This window comes from Zerene cesonia, chromosome 18, assembly GCF_012273895.1.
Source record: "Zerene cesonia ecotype Mississippi chromosome 18, Zerene_cesonia_1.1, whole genome shotgun sequence".
Taxonomy (NCBI): Eukaryota; Metazoa; Arthropoda; class Insecta; order Lepidoptera; family Pieridae; genus Zerene; species Zerene cesonia.
In genome coordinates, this window is record NC_052119.1 from 440,932 (window position 1) to 456,571 (window position 15,640).

The window sequence follows — 15,640 nt, forward strand, 5'->3', positions numbered from 1 at the left end:
GATTAAGCCCGTAGTATACACCTTAGTAGATTTGTAAAATCGTTCTAGTAGTATTGGAGTTAAATTATTTTATTTTTATTATTTTATTTAACTCTTTATTGTACTGGTATACAAATAAACCTTAAAAATAAAAACTTAAAACTAGACCAGCACAGAAGGCGACCTTATCACTAAAGAGTGATCTCTTCCAGGCAACCCACTGTGTATAGAAATAGTAAAAAAATTATTGTAGGTAACAAAAAACAAAGAGTGTAATAGTTCTGATTAATAAAATATTAGAGTCTATATATTTGATTATACACCCTACAAGGAAACCAATATATATAATCTGTTGACATTCATAAGTCTGTACGTTGTTACTCTATAGTCTGTAGTTGTTCAAAAATTTCCTTTTCCTTGTGGCATGGTGTCGGCATAAGGTGAGTTTGTATGTTATTATCAGTTATTGCATTTTATCGTGAAAATTATTATAAAATATTGTGTCGTGAGGTTTATCTAATGTACGAATTTAAATAATATAATTTAAAACCTTATTTAGAACTTGAAAGTTGTTGAAAACAGTGGCACGTGTCCCAGCATTTCTAAGGATTACTATCGAAGTTTGTCTACTAGCATTACGAATTCATCAATTTAGTAAGAATACTAATTCGGTTGCCGTTTTTATTGTTAATTTTATGACCAATAAAGTGAAGTACTTAATTGAGAGGTTATAACACGTTGACTCAAAATTTCACCATAACTATTGATAAGGTGACAATTTGTTGTTGTAGTTGCCGATAAAGCAACCACAATGCCGCAGAACGAATATATTGAACGCCATCAAAAGTTATATGGTAGAAGGCTTGATTATGAAGAGCGCAAGCGAAAACGAGAGGCCCGTGAACCTCACAAGAGGGCAGAGAAGGCGCGCAAACTTCGTGGTATCAAGGCTAAGATTTATAACAAAGAGCGGCGCAATGAAAAGATACAGATGAAAAAGAAGATCAAAGCGCACGAAGAGAAAAATGTACGACAAAATACCGAAAAAGTTGGAGAAGGTGCGTTACCCGTATATCTTCTTGACAGAGATGTCCAGAACCGTGCTAAGGTTCTATCTAACATGATCAAACAGAAAAGAAAGGAAAAAGCGGGTAAATGGGACGTACCAATACCGAAAGTAAGAGCGCAAGCCGATGCGGAAGTATTCAAAGTCCTTAAGTCTGGTAAATCAAAGAGGAAAGCGTGGAAACGCATGGTCACTAAAGTCACATTTGTCGGTGAGAATTTCACACGGAAACCGCCCAAGTTCGAGAGGTTTATTCGACCAATGGCACTTAGGTTCAAAAAGGCCCATGTAACACATCCAGAGTTAAAAGCTACATTCTGTTTACCTATTATCGGGGTTAAAAAGAATCCAAGTTCACAGATGTACACAAGTCTTGGAGTCATAACAAAGGGAACAGTTATTGAAGTCAACATTTCTGAGCTTGGTCTGGTGACGCAGGCGGGCAAGGTTGTTTGGGGGAAGTACGCTCAAGTTACCAACAATCCAGAGAATGATGGTGTTATCAATGCTATTCTATTGGTTTAAAATTTATTGTATGAATTGTTATTCTCTTGTAATAAAAATTCAACAGAGCATAATGTTTTATTTTATCCCACATATTGTCTTAGTTATTTTATAGTGTGTTGGGTTATTTGCAAACAGGCATTTTTTTCTAACATAATTTAAGAAGATTATGTAATTAACAAACAGAACAGAATTCTGCATTTACTGAAGAAGAATGAAGAAGAGACCAATTATTTACAGAAACTAAGAATATAACAATTAACATTAATATATCTCTTTTTTGAATTTAATTAAGTATTTAGACACTCATTTGACCCATTTTCCACACGATTTAATCATTGTGGTTTTAAAAATTACCTAGAAGGTAAAGCATATTTAACTAACATTACATTTTACAATACATATAAAAATTTCAGCATTTACAATGTTGCAAATTTTTTGACAGGAGCCAAGATGCAGATCTTCGTAAAGACCCTAACGGGGAAAACCATCACCCTTGAGGTGGAACCCTCTGACACTATCGAAAATGTCAAAGCCAAAATCCAAGATAAGGAGGGAATCCCTCCTGATCAACAGAGGTAAAAATATGTTGTTTATTATAGTTCAAAAAATTATTGTTGTAAACAATTTTTTGATCAGAAAGCTGGTATGTTAAGAAATTACTATAAATACTTCCTTGTTATACCTAAAAATACTCTATAGTCACAAGTCAACTAGATTAAAATTGATTTATTAATTATATGAAAATTTTCTTAAAAAATGTGTAGTTGTAAGTATAAACTAATTTTTTTAGATACACTGTCATAAACTTAAAAAAATTACAATATCTATCATATATGCAATTATACAACAAACATAATACAAATATTACCTCATACTAGATTGATCTTTGCCGGCAAGCAGTTAGAAGATGGCAGAACACTCTCGGACTACAACATCCAGAAGGAGTCCACACTCCACCTGGTGCTGAGGCTGCGTGGTGGTGCCAAGAAACGCAAGAAGAAGAATTACTCCACACCCAAGAAGATTAAGCACAAGAAGAAGAAGGTCAAGCTAGCTGTACTTAGGTTCTACAAGGTACGACAAGAATCTTAGACTTAAATCCTTTTAACATAGTTTTTCTTACTATTTAATTTATACTACCTACATAATTCTAATGATTCACACAAATACATGTAGAAAAACATAATATTTAAACTAAAAATTACATTTAACTATCCAAAAATATTCAGTAACATTACTAACTGTGTTGTTTAAAGTGATTTATTTTAATAATTAACAGCAATGGTATAATCAGGTTCCAAGTTCTTACAGTTAATTTCACAATATATAACAACTACATACAAATAGAATTACTACATTTGTAGAATAGTTTGAATACTGATTTGTTCTTGTTAAAAACATATTTTGTTAACTCCACCCAAACAAGTTTTAATTTATATAGCATAACAATGATAAGTGATTTCATTTACAACTTAGAATTTGCAAATGCCTAACATGTTATGACCTGAGTTTGGAATGCTGGTACAGGAAAAATAAATATTTAACGGCCCTTTAACTTGTTTGAACATGTCCTTTTATTCTTATTTTATATGTTAAGGACAGACTTGTTCAGATTTGCTTGAAATGGAAGGAGGGTGATGAATCACTCATACTTTTGTATTATTGTTGTGTGCTTTGTAAGATCGCCTTGAATGAGTATACCCACTAATTTACAATTCTATATATAATAATTCTCTTATTTATTTTTGGAAAACTTGTAAGGTACAATGGAGCTAAGAATTTAAGTAAAAGCTCATATAATTATTGCAGATCAAGTACAGAAACGTACTCAAGTACGTACGTAAATAACTGTTTCCTTACAGTATTTTTATTAGCATATTATATATACTGCACATACAATTGAAGTATGAAGTATGAAATATTTTCATACAACAAAAGCACTAATGAGCCAAATACATAACTTCCAGGTGGACGAGAATGGCAAGATCCACCGCTTGCGTCGCGAGTGCACCGGCGAGCAGTGCGGCGCCGGAGTGTTCATGGCCGTCATGGAGGACAGACACTACTGCGGCAAGTGCCACAGCACCATGGTCTTCAAGGATGATGACAAATGAACACCCCAACATACCCACTAGATGTAAGACAATGTGAGGTGGTGCTCCGACTGCTGTGTATGATGGATTTGAATAAATCTTGACACAGTGTCAGAGTGTATGTGTCTTTTATTTTCTCCGATGGTGTGTTCTGCTGGTGATTGGTTCTGATTGTTGATTGGTTGGTTTTGCTTTGGTTTTGGATGTATTGGATGTTAGTAGACATGTTTGATTGTTTCATTAGTATTGTAGTATCTCGGCAAGAGCGGATCCAGGGTGTGAGATTTTTTTATTAGCAGATTATATTTATAGTAGTAAATTGGATTTCATTAGTTAAAATTTAGTATTGTATGTAAGTTTAAAAAATCAGGTAACTAGCAAACAAGCAAGGACAAAGGCTTCTCATGAGGTTTAAAACCATTTTCAGTTTAAATATCTATATATTACTGCTAAAATCCAATACTAGAATTTAAAAAGTTAATTCCTTTTAATTAATCGAAAATTTTCCGTATCAAATAAGAACCAGTTGCCATTACAAAGACATACAAATCCTTATGACCTCTGCATTGCGTGTGAATGTGGCAAATATTTGACAGTTGTGTTTGTGGACTTTGTGATGTAATGTCTAGTTATGGCTTAAAGCTACATCCTACATTCATATCTCCTGAAGGAAATAATCTAGGCGATGAGAGTAGTATCTCCTAGGTTATTTATTATTAACAATGGTTTTTAATAATATATCATTGCTTCTTTATGGTAGTACTTAAGCTTAAGATTTAGACTATCCAATGGAAATTCTGGTAATTTATCTAAATAAAAAAAATTACCGTAATGGTTAAAAACACGTTATATCAAAAACTATAATAGTAAATTTCATATATCCATAATATTCAATTCAGACCAATACATTAAGATACTCTCTCTTTGTATTTCTCATCTGTTCTGTTGCAAAAGGACACACATAATATGAGATTGAAAACTGACAAAAAAGTAACCCTTAATATCATACTTACAAATTATCGCATTAATTTTTGATACATTAAAATGTAACGGAACAACAAAATTATTTTCTATAATTAAACCGTGACGTCGCATGATAATAGAGTCAATAAATCTCGTGTTCCAATACCTATACACCCTTCTATAAACATAAATAATATGTTAAAGAATAAAGTCACTATTAGCTATCAGGGTTTTAAATATCGGTGAGTATAAGAACATATTATTCAAGAGCGAAGATGTGGCGGATCAACGAAGAACGAATTACTTATTTATTTTCCTGAAATAAATCAAATTCTCAATAATTTTGTTTTATTTCTAGCATTGTGGCTGTAGTGTTAATGAACGAAGTTGTATGTTGTTGTTTATGCTGCCATAATATCACCCAATTGTACTACTTTAAGAATAGGTGAATATAATTGATCTTGAAGTAAATACGAATGTCGCTGTCTTTCCCAACATAAAAGCGCCATTTGTATATTTACAATTTTTTTTTGTATGTTATGCCTAAACATATTACTTCAGTAGTAATAGGTAATCGATTTCAATTCTTTTGCTTTTAGAAAGCCCAAAAATAAAGCATTTCATTTAGATTATAAAAATTGTTCGCTCAATGCTGCAATATAACTATATAGACTGACGGCTGGCGGCATGCGGATAGAAAGTGCGGGAGAATCGTGCACGGCGCGCCAATATTTGAAACGGATCTTTTATTTCACCGAAAATTTCACACCATTATATAGATATCATTCCCGAGTAAAATAAGCTATTTATTTACATTTTGAAAATATAACCAATAAAACTTACCAAAATTAATGAACAAGGTTCACAAGTCTACTTCAAATTTTGATTATATTTTATAATCATGAAAAACATTTCGAATTCTGGATTGACAAGCAATGAGAATCAGCGGGTTAAATAAAACGCAATAATTCAATAAAATATTTAATCAATACTGAGAATATAATAATTGTCTAACTTAAAACTAAAATTACTCGGGTGAATTTTTGTGCAATCTCAATGTACATCAGATTTGGCAAGATCCATATCGACCGACATAAGCTAATAGGAATTGTCTATGGATTCTAAAATGTCGAGTTTTACATGTTATTTCTATATTTTCTGATTTATAATTCGATTAACATTCTACCTACTTGACGGAAATTGTTTGATTGAATTATTTGCTAAGAACGTTATTAACTGACTTATGAAAAAGAAATAAAATATAATTTATTGAAGATGTGTGCTAAATTTATAACTACTATAATCGATAGATAATCGAAGTTTAAAATATTAGGAATTCAAAAACATCTACCTTTGTTTCAATTTGGTGATTTGTAAATAAATATATACGTAACATATAATATTGGCTACTAGGTATATAATGAATATTTTGTAGATATATAATTCTTCATTTTATACATAATTAGGTTATATTGCACATCGATATCATCAGATTCATAATGGAATGTTGCTACAATCGGATACCATCTACACAATTATATTAATTCTTTGTACAGGATATAAATGGCCCTATTTCTTTACTTTTAACAACATTACCCTTAGATCCCACATTAAATTCTAATTTAATCTATATTAAACAGATAATAACTAATAATTGCTAAGCATTGTTAGGGTCCCAGTAACTACTAAAACCGTTTAAGAGTGGAAAAATAAAGGACATTTTCTATAAGTTGCAAATGCGACTAAAAATAGATGTTAGATATAATATAGATTTTATGATAGTAATACGGTGCAATTTTTTTTTGGTAAAATCTTTTAGTACAAAATATACTTCTTAAACCAAAACAAATATATAAATATATAAAATAATACGGACCCACAACCAATCGATTGTTTCAGTACAATTCCACCAACAGAATAGGATCAGAGAATAAAACGCAAGCTCCCACAAATTTAAAAATTAACAGCACCAAAATATTCATCAGAGGAGATCTAATACATCGAACAATTTTAGAAATATATTTTTTTTTTATCTCTTATTAAATTTATATTTCACTACACGATTTTAACAACATAATACAGTTATAATTTACACATTTAATATAATTTAATCTATTAGGAAAACGTAATATAGATTTTGAGGTCAACTACGATTTGACATTAATGTTACCAGCATTTAAATGACATTCATTATACACATTTTACACGAAAGATTACTCAAAATATAAAAAGCTTAACTTAAAACTTAAAATATAATGTTGTTTAATGACACCTAACCGTGATTCCATTTTACATTGACATCTAATTACAACAGAAATAAATAATTATACACAAAGTGTAAAAAAAGCCACAGAAAGGAATAGTACTAAGTTGATTTGGCATTAACGTAATTATTACAGAATAATAATTATTTTTTACAAAAACGGTCACCGAAGTACCTGGGAGGAGATATCGCTTATTTAAAATATGAAAATTATATGTCTTATAATTTCAAATTAAGTACCCGCAAGTACCCTGCAAACAAAATTATAATATAAAATGTGATTCACAAAATAAATATCCAAATTTTGTTAGTAAATTCCAAGTTTAGAAGTGAAAAAAAAAAAAATGGAACATCCCCAAGAACAGATTTTTGGCCACATAACATTATTCCTATATTGTACCCTTTTTATTTACACATGTTAGTGTTAGCATAATTTATTTGGGACGTTTACGAAGTATTATGTGTGACTCCATAATGCAATAATATTTATTAAAGTCAATATTATTATCTACAAAAATATTGTGATGCATATTTCGTAAATTTACGTTATCTATCACGCGTTCATATTCAATTAACGCATTTTTCTTATTTATATATTTCAATGTGAATCTCAAAACTAATATCAGCGGGATTAGCAAGATTTCTTGAAGCAGTACTAATTCCAGTGTGGAAAAATGACAGCGCTATGTAGGTAGACGACCTCGTCTACTGTCAATCTACACTCGAGTTAGTACTGCTTTAAGACGTCTTGATAGGGGTTCCCACCACGCCTGCTTCATAGAACCTTTTAATTGAAGGTTTTCTTTTCCATAATCTACGAATTTTCGCAAATCAATCGTTACCGTTATTTATGGAAATATCACTAAATTGTTTGAGTAAAAAAATTAAATTTAGAAACATAAGTACACATTAATTATGATCTAACGAAATTTTATTTTTCACACCACTCTCAAAACAACAGAGTAAATTAACTCTTACACAACTAAACCACACTTCTCTAACCGATAAAAGAATGCACTAATAATTTAGAAACCGCCAAATACTCAACAAGCAGTAAGCTATTTGCGTTTAAATAAATCAAAATATGTTTTAAAAAAGATAACAAAAGTGAAGCCTCAGTATAAAAAACGTATGCGTCTCGGGACGCCGACAGAAGTGATAACTTAAACTTATTTAACCGTTTGCGTGAGAAAAATAGAAGAGACTTGCGTCGTAACGCGTTACGTAACGGACCGGTTTACTCTTCCATAATACGTTATCACTTCAAAATTTAATCGATTGCCACAATTAATGTTATTTGTAAATTCCAAAATGAACAAATGTAAGTTATTTTGTTAAAATTATTATGTTATTTACAATTTATGTTTCTGAAATAAAATCGTAACATTAATTGGCAGTTTTCTTGCCAGTTGCAATTATGAAACATGTGTTTAATCTCCAACGATTACAATTTTAAACACAACGATGAAATAACTATGTTACACTAATAAGATATTTAAATTTGACACGTAACATACTCATATACTTTCAACAAATTTATGTGCGCTATACACAAATACTTTCTAATGTTTTGCGTGGTGTTGCTAGACCAATAGTATCCTAAATTTTGCTATTTAAATAATTTTTTCATCAAGATTACTCAACATGTGTTACTATAGGATTTTCCATTAAATTTAAACAGTTATTACATTTATTATAAACTAGCGGTCCGCCCCAGCTTCGCCCATGGTAAATAGTGAAAGAACTTTTGATAAAGTCCAATAGTTTCTGAGATTAGCGCGTTCAAACAGACCGACTCTTCAGCTTTATTTAATCGGTATAGATACAGATTTATGTACATAAAAGGCCAATGGTATTTATGTGTTTCACATATAGTCTCAAACCAAATCAAACATTGATTATATTATACTAATGAAAATATCTTGTCTCCCAAGAAATATCCCATTGATCACTTCACCACTTTCACCAAACAAAGTTAATCTGACACTCAGACGCCGCCGGGAACAGCTCAGAGCTCGCCGTGCCGATCGTCAGTTTCCGATTTTTCCAGAACCGGTTTTATCGTTTCTAACAGCTTTGCGAGCGATTGCTCCGTCTGTAAAGGTATTTAGTGTTAAATACATATTTTTGTATAACTTTAAATAGATCGTCCAAAGAAGCCGCATCAGTATAAATTTTACAATTACAATTTTTTTTAATTCTGAAAATAATCATACACAATTACCATTAAGAAGCTGTGAAAAAATCATCGTGAAAACGTAAAATATTCATTCAATTTAACACCTTAATTTGTTGCAATAAAGTTCAGAATAAGAAATTAACACCCCGTACCACAGCGTTACCAGTAACACAGCGTTACGTAACAATGAGTTATATTTTATCTTACCGTAAGAAGTTATCATTTCAAAATAATATATTTACTTTACCAGTTTAACCGTCGCTGGAGCATCAAAACACAATTCACAGCGTCTGTCGATCTTCAAGGTTTCCACAAAACTACGAACAACAACTTTTGTCTGCTGGTCTCGCGCGCACCACTATATTAACTAATAACATTGCAAAACGTGTAAGTGTGTGAATGTGTGTGTGTATGAAATAGTTGTATTTATAGTGTATAAGGTGTGTATAAGGGGGATCGTGGTAGCGGCGCCGCTGCTGACCGTACGCGCTGAGCGCGGGGGAGCGCGGGGGAGCGCGGGGGAGCGGAGTCACCTGAGCGAGGTGCGCGACCGTGGTGGCGAGCGCGTCGCGCCACGCGAGCAGCTGCCGGCGCTGGCGCAGCGTGTGCCGCGCGAGCTGCGCCGACCACTGCGCCGCCGCTGCTGACCGTACGCCGCTCAGCCTGGACAAAATATTAATTCATCTTGATTTTATTCACATATAAAAGTAACAAAATATTCATCACAAACACCACAAGGAAACGACCATAATATTTTAAAGTCGAAGGACACGGGTTCGAATCCGTTCGCATCACAAAGACATTTTTTTTTATTTACAATGCAACCCCTCCCCACTCACTTAGTATGCAGTTCGTCCATATCGATCTCCGTCTTGTAGTAGTACAGCTGCGTATATAGCAGTGCGTTGAGTAGCAGCAGTAGCACGAGCGCTACTAGCAGCCAGCGCGGCGCCCGGCTGGCTGCGGGCGGCGCGGCGGCCACTGGCGCGGGGCATAGTGGCGGCGACACTGGAAACATTCTACTGTGTACTAGCGAAATCATATCCTTACCTACATTATAAGAGTGTGTTTGTTTATTTGTTCTTCTTCAACGTCGCAACGGAGATAGAAAGGAAGCTAGAGACTGACATACTAGGATATGTTTTATCGCGGGGAAATATCTCATAGTTATGCCTATTTTTTCTTTTGACTGCTAAGCTGCAAGCGGAAAGCTTGTATAGAAAAATAACTAAAGCGGACTACACGACCAAATTTTTTTATGCTACAACCGGGCCAATGAGCTGGTGCTTAACGATCACCAACGTCTTTGAACATTTGCAGAGAGAGTGAATTTGGGAATGCGCTGCCCGCTTTTATGCCGTAATGGATGAGTAAAGGATTGGCGACTGGAAAAAAGGAATAGACTCGGAAGGGTAAGGATATGGGCCACCGGTTTTCAATGGGGGTGTGTTACCCCGGTGCGAGCTGGCCCAATTCGTGCCGAAGCGTGCTCAACTCCCATACCTCCACTTTGACATTTAAAAATTCAACTTTATATTCTTCTACAGTTAAATATAGAATAAAATGTATTTACCATATATCTCCTCACACTTTACTGGATGCAGCGTAGAAAGTAAACAGTACATTGAGAACACATTACATTATAAACATTATAGGAAGTTTTCATTAATTATTCAAAATTATTCTTAACTTAAATGCCTAACGACTTTTCAAGATATCACTAGATTATCAAAGATTCTGTTATATGTTGTGTACAGCTATCACCTTAATTAATTGATACTAACAATGCGCGTCTTGATTACTAGTATAAATAAAAAATAAAAATTGATGTATTTAAGCGTATATGTAGAATGTCTCATATATTCAAGCTTTCTGCATCAGTGTCTATGGTGTCCTGTGTGTGTGTGATAGTTAGCATGTTTCAGTGTGACGTACGTGTATGGTTCAGGATGAGTGTGTGTGCTTGTGTCGCGCGCGTGTGTCTAACATGTGAGTGTGTTGTGCGCGTGTGTGTGTCAGAAGGAGTGTGTGTGTGTGTGTGCGTGTGCGCGTACCGTCGTGCCGGCGGCGGCGGCGCGCGCGCGCGGCGGGCGCGGCGGGCGCGAGCTGCGCGCGCAGCTGGCTCTCCAGCAGCCGGCTGAACTCCTCCATGCCGTTTATCGTGTTCTTCTCTAGGAATGCTGTAATTATGTTATTATAATGTTAATATTTTTTATATCTATCAATTTTATTATGGTACTTGCGAATCACGACTGCAATTAATCTTCCTCTTGAAAAAATCTATGTATTAAAAAAAACACACACATCAAAATTCGTTGCGAAGTTTTAAAGATCTAAGCAAACATAGGCTCTGTTAAAGCCACTAACAGATGTCGCCCTACGTCGTCTAGCACACGGTAATGAACATTACAATGCAGTGTAATGTTATGGTTCTTGTGTATAGATAATATACGATTGGTACGCCCTCTATATAGCGTTTTATTACTAAACCTATTTTAGTGGGATTTTTTGGGTTTTAGACACCTCCTATTTAGTATTGTTTTTGTGTTGCGTTAATATTATTTTATTTGAACACCATAAAACCGCTTTCCAATAACATATAAACACCTAACGAAAACAATAAAAAAAAAATCTAAAAACCATCCGTACCTTTGACCATAGGCCACATGCTCTTCTTGTAGTTGACCCATCCGTATATGGTGAGCCGTGTCGTAGTGTCGTGTACGCGCTCGAAGCAGTAGTGCGCCTCCACGCTGAAGTAGTCCGCGTACGGGATGCCCGAGTTCTCGCTCGAGCAGTTGATCGAGTACAGGTAGCCGGGCTTTGAGCATTTATTCATTATCTGCGGTGAGGGAAAAAAATTACAATAATACGATTTATTTATCAGTCTTTTCTTCTGTTTCATTTTACACGAGCATTAAAGACTTTAATAATGGCATATTGTGATATATGCCGCTAATTCAATTCAATCAAAGGTAAGCTAAAACCAACATTTTTATCTTGATTTTAGATTTTTTTAATAATTTGCTGGTGACTATAATTTGTCAGTGTATACATTATAGTATTTTATACTTTATATGAATGGGCCTGACTAGTAAGTCAGGACCTTTCATTTGGTAACTGTATTAAGGGAGGGAAAAACACTAATTAATCTGCCCATGGAAATGTAATATTAGTAAATTCATATATATTAAACTTCCCACCTACGCCTTTGTCCAAGTATATTGTGACTGTTGAGTTTGAATGTGTCAATAGGTGTCGTTCAGTAAGTGTGAGTGTACGTTTGAATGTACCTTGTTGTGTATGGTTTAGTGTAGTGTAGTGACATTTAGTGAAATAATGATAACAACAATCACTCGTTTATTTACTTAAATGTGGGTTTTGATAACAGCCATATTGGCAAATCTTTTTGTATGCAAATTTCATCAAAATTTATTTTGGGACGGCAGTGTTGTGTAGCGTAGTGTAGTGTAGTGTAGTTTAGTGTAGGACACCCACCTGGGTCTCGTTCACGTGCACTTCCTTAGGCCCTATCGGCCCCGACGTAAGTCCCAATGTGTAGCTCACTTGGCGACACTTGACCCCGCCCGCCGGTTGCCATGGTGACTGACACAAGAAACAGATACATACAAGTAATGGGAAAAAATATTGTATATAATAAGTTAGGTGGTATATATATACATTCGAGAAAGGCTAGGTATTTTGTATTAGGAATGGTGACTTTTTGCACAAAGATCTTATAAAATTTTGAGAAGATAACTCACTTTTAATGATTGACCTTCCACCCCTTTAATTCTAACATGACCAACTGAAATTACACAATAGAATCCCTCTTATCTGATACGATATTCAATAATTTCACATATTTAAAGAACCTGACACATATATTTTCAATCCAGCCACGATATCACTAATCAAATCCAATAGAAAAAGCCCAAAACACCTGGACATATTTAGAAATTAAAGACTTTTTAACGGATTTTAAACGCGATTTATTCATTATATTATTAACCCGACGTTTCGAACACTTCACAGCGAGCGTGGTCACGGGGAGACTGAGATGTTATACGTCTTGAAGGTCATACAAAAATTGTTGTTTGTTAACTACCTCCACCTATTTCTCCGCAGTTGGTATGTGGAGTATTTTTTGTGAGAAAAAATGTATAGTACTCGCGTAAAATCAAACACAAGAAAATACCTGGACATAATCGGTGGCCCCTCTAACGGCGAGCAATTCCAGGTTGAGCTGCGAATTCGTGAATATCATGGTGAACAGCTGGTCGATGTTGAAGGGGAACACCTCCTTGAGCAGCACCTTGCCGGTGTGCGGTGATGTGCACTTGTGCTCTTCACCGCTGGTGATGAGAATAGGGTTTTGAAAAAAAATATGTTTTTTCACTTCAGAATGACATAATCTATAAATTTTATGGTATACATAACTAGATGTCGTATCAATGGTAGAAGTGTAATTTTATCCACATTGAGAAAAAAAATAGTTTTATAATAAAAGAAAATTTATTTATTTATATATGACGAACATGATATGACAATTTATTAGAATTTTGGTGATATGATAATTTATTTACATAAAAATAACAGAAAATTTCGCGAACCAAAAGCACCACTTTTTGTCTGTTATAAATAACGTCGAATATACATAAGGGCACTGAAAAAAGGACAAAGTAAAACTGTCACAATGCACTATTATGTGCTAAGTTGGATACAAAAATCCGTGCACATTTTGTTATATTTACGTGTCTCTATATGCGTATGCGCACGTTATATGTCATATATTATGTCAAGTTTTTTGTTAGCGTATATTAAAGGACACAACATGTGTGTATATTATGGTTTATAGGTGAATGCGTCTGCGTGTGTGTGTTTTTACGTGCGCACGGTTTGCAGGTTTATGTGTGTGTGGTGTGCAGCTGCTTGTATTTTTGTGCTCGAGTTTTTGTGTGTGCATGTGTTGTTGTTTGGGTGTGTGTATGTGTAATATACCTGTTCCGGTCGGGCTCGCTCTCGCTGGTGTCGGACATGTCGGTGGGAAGCGCGTCGCCGTCAGCATCGCCGTTGGTCACTGCAACCATGCGATAATTTCTATGATATTTTATCTCTCTTTCTCCAATCTAGCTTCCATCTAGCCTGTCAAAAGCTTTTAGGTTTCCTTTAAATTTTTTTATATTAATTTTTTACATTCCTCAAAGAAAAAAATGTTTTTTTTTTTTTACCTACATTTACCTAGCATTTAATATAAAAATGTATGTATTTCATAAGATCCAGTTAGGACAGTAGATCCACAGTGTTTTGTGTTTTGGAATATTTTAGGTGTGTATATCAATAACTAAGTGACGGTGATAAGGTTATACTTACACAGTGCAGGGGACACCTCCCGCACGTCGCGAGCGTCGCGCGAGTCGGTCCCCCCAGCGTCCATGGACGACGTGTCGACGGCCTCCTGAAATGTTGTACTTTCGACTTAGTCTCCCCATGTCGACTTATTAAAAAACTAGCCGACTGGATAAACGCTGTTCTGCCTTACTCTTATCGTTTTGGGGTATGAAAAATAGATGTTGGTCCATTCTCAGACATACGCAATATGCACACAAAATTTCATAAAAATCGGTCCAGCCGTTTCGGAGGAGTTTGGTAGCTATTATTTATTTGTTTCTATAAATTGTTCTCTTGTTACAATAAAGCGATTTTATTTATTACTAGCTGCGCCCCGCGGTTTCACCCGCGTAAGTCCGTATCCCGTAGGAATATCGGGATAAAAAATAGATGTTGGCCGATTCTCAGACCTACCCAATATGCTTACCAAATTTCAGAGGAATCGGTCAAGCCGTTTCGGAGGAGTATGGCAACGAAAACTGTGACACGAGAATTTTATATATATAAAGATTAAGTTTCGCCAAATTTCATGGTGAATTTCGATATTAAAGATTTTGTGGGGGGTCTTAAAGCGTCTGTCATAACAACAAATAATCAATTAGAACGTTTCATGACAAGCACATTTTATTGTTGAATTAGTTAAACGTTGGCGACATAGCATAATGCACGTTTTTCAAAAAGTTTCAAAGTAAAAGATTTATGAATACCTTGTAATAAAATAAGGCACTATTTGAAGTAAGTTTGTTTACGTATTTTATGTATTATAAACAATTGGATAAGTAAAATCTCTCTGTAAGCAAAATAGCAACTGCAAAAAAATTGGTAACCCATCCAATAGATGACCGTGCCAACCGTTGCTTAACTACGATTTTTTTTATTATTACATATTTGTTGTAACAGCGGCAATACCTTTTAACATTTCAACAGCCTAACTATCACAGCCTGGTGACAGATGGACGGACGGCGATATCTTAGTAATATAGGGTAGTTAGTTATGAGTTATTTAGTCTCCTTTGGGCATGGAACCGTGAAAACCCAGATCTATATATATTTTTGTCGTTTTATTAAAGGCTTTCTCATTTTAAAGCTACACGTCTCATACACATCTTTAATTAAACCAAATCTTAGTCCAAGAAAATGGGTAGGGTAAATGCGAATTTGAGATTAAAACTTGAATTTTTGATATAATTTACTTTGAG

At 34.5% G+C, this 15,640-nt stretch overlaps 3 protein-coding genes across 5 annotated transcripts in view; 2 read left to right on the plus strand and 1 right to left on the minus strand.

Annotated features, from left to right (window-relative positions):
* The first annotated feature begins 284 nt into the window (after positions 1 to 284).
* LOC119833941 (ubiquitin-40S ribosomal protein S27a) lies at positions 285 to 3,764 on the plus strand. The gene is made up of 4 exons (XM_038358185.1): positions 285 to 419; positions 1,995 to 2,127; positions 2,431 to 2,626; positions 3,520 to 3,764. The coding sequence occupies exons 2-4, from the start codon at positions 2,003 to 2,005 to the stop codon at positions 3,664 to 3,666; spliced, it is 468 nt and encodes a 155-aa protein (XP_038214113.1). The 5' UTR covers positions 285 to 419; positions 1,995 to 2,002; the 3' UTR covers positions 3,667 to 3,764.
* LOC119833940 (ribosome biogenesis protein NSA2 homolog) lies at positions 349 to 1,618 on the plus strand. Its single transcript, XM_038358183.1, has 2 exons — positions 349 to 419; positions 771 to 1,618. The coding sequence occupies exon 2, from the start codon at positions 791 to 793 to the stop codon at positions 1,568 to 1,570; it is 780 nt and encodes a 259-aa protein (XP_038214111.1). The 5' UTR covers positions 349 to 419; positions 771 to 790; the 3' UTR covers positions 1,571 to 1,618.
* A 2,714-nt stretch (positions 3,765 to 6,478) lies between the features above and the next one.
* Positions 6,479 to 15,640, minus strand: part of LOC119833892 (protein Aster-B-like) — a 27,472-nt gene continuing 18,310 nt past the window's right edge. For 2 of the 3 annotated variants that reach the window (XM_038358112.1, XM_038358110.1), the window contains exons 9-18: positions 14,424 to 14,508; positions 14,052 to 14,130; positions 13,249 to 13,405; positions 12,549 to 12,656; positions 11,700 to 11,892; positions 11,105 to 11,230; positions 10,624 to 10,644; positions 9,890 to 10,058; positions 9,584 to 9,713; positions 6,479 to 8,966 (exon numbers count right to left, since the gene is read on the minus strand). In XM_038358112.1, coding sequence (XP_038214040.1) covers positions 8,880 to 8,966; positions 9,584 to 9,713; positions 9,890 to 10,058; positions 10,624 to 10,644; positions 11,105 to 11,230; positions 11,700 to 11,892; positions 12,549 to 12,656; positions 13,249 to 13,405; positions 14,052 to 14,130; positions 14,424 to 14,508 — 1,155 coding nt within the window. In that variant the 3' untranslated portion in view covers positions 6,479 to 8,879. The remainder of the gene's footprint in view (positions 8,967 to 9,583; positions 9,714 to 9,889; positions 10,059 to 10,623; positions 10,645 to 11,104; positions 11,231 to 11,699; positions 11,893 to 12,548; positions 12,657 to 13,248; positions 13,406 to 14,051; positions 14,131 to 14,423; positions 14,509 to 15,640) is intronic. The other variant, XM_038358113.1, reaches the window with a different exon arrangement.

Bases quoted from the DNA above. Each gene is read 5' to 3' on its own strand.
- LOC119833940 (XM_038358183.1), top strand. From the start codon at position 791: ATGCCGCAGAACGAATATATTGAACGCCATCAAAAGTTATATGGTAGA.
- LOC119833941 (XM_038358185.1), top strand. From the start codon at position 2,003: ATGCAGATCTTCGTAAAGACCCTAACGGGGAAAACCATCACCCTTGAG. The intron at 2,128-2,430 runs GTAAAAATATGT...ACCTCATACTAG, and splicing joins ATCCCTCCTGATCAACAGAG to ATTGATCTTTGCCGGCAAGC. The intron at 2,627-3,519 runs GTACGACAAGAA...CATAACTTCCAG, and splicing joins CTGTACTTAGGTTCTACAAG to GTGGACGAGAATGGCAAGAT.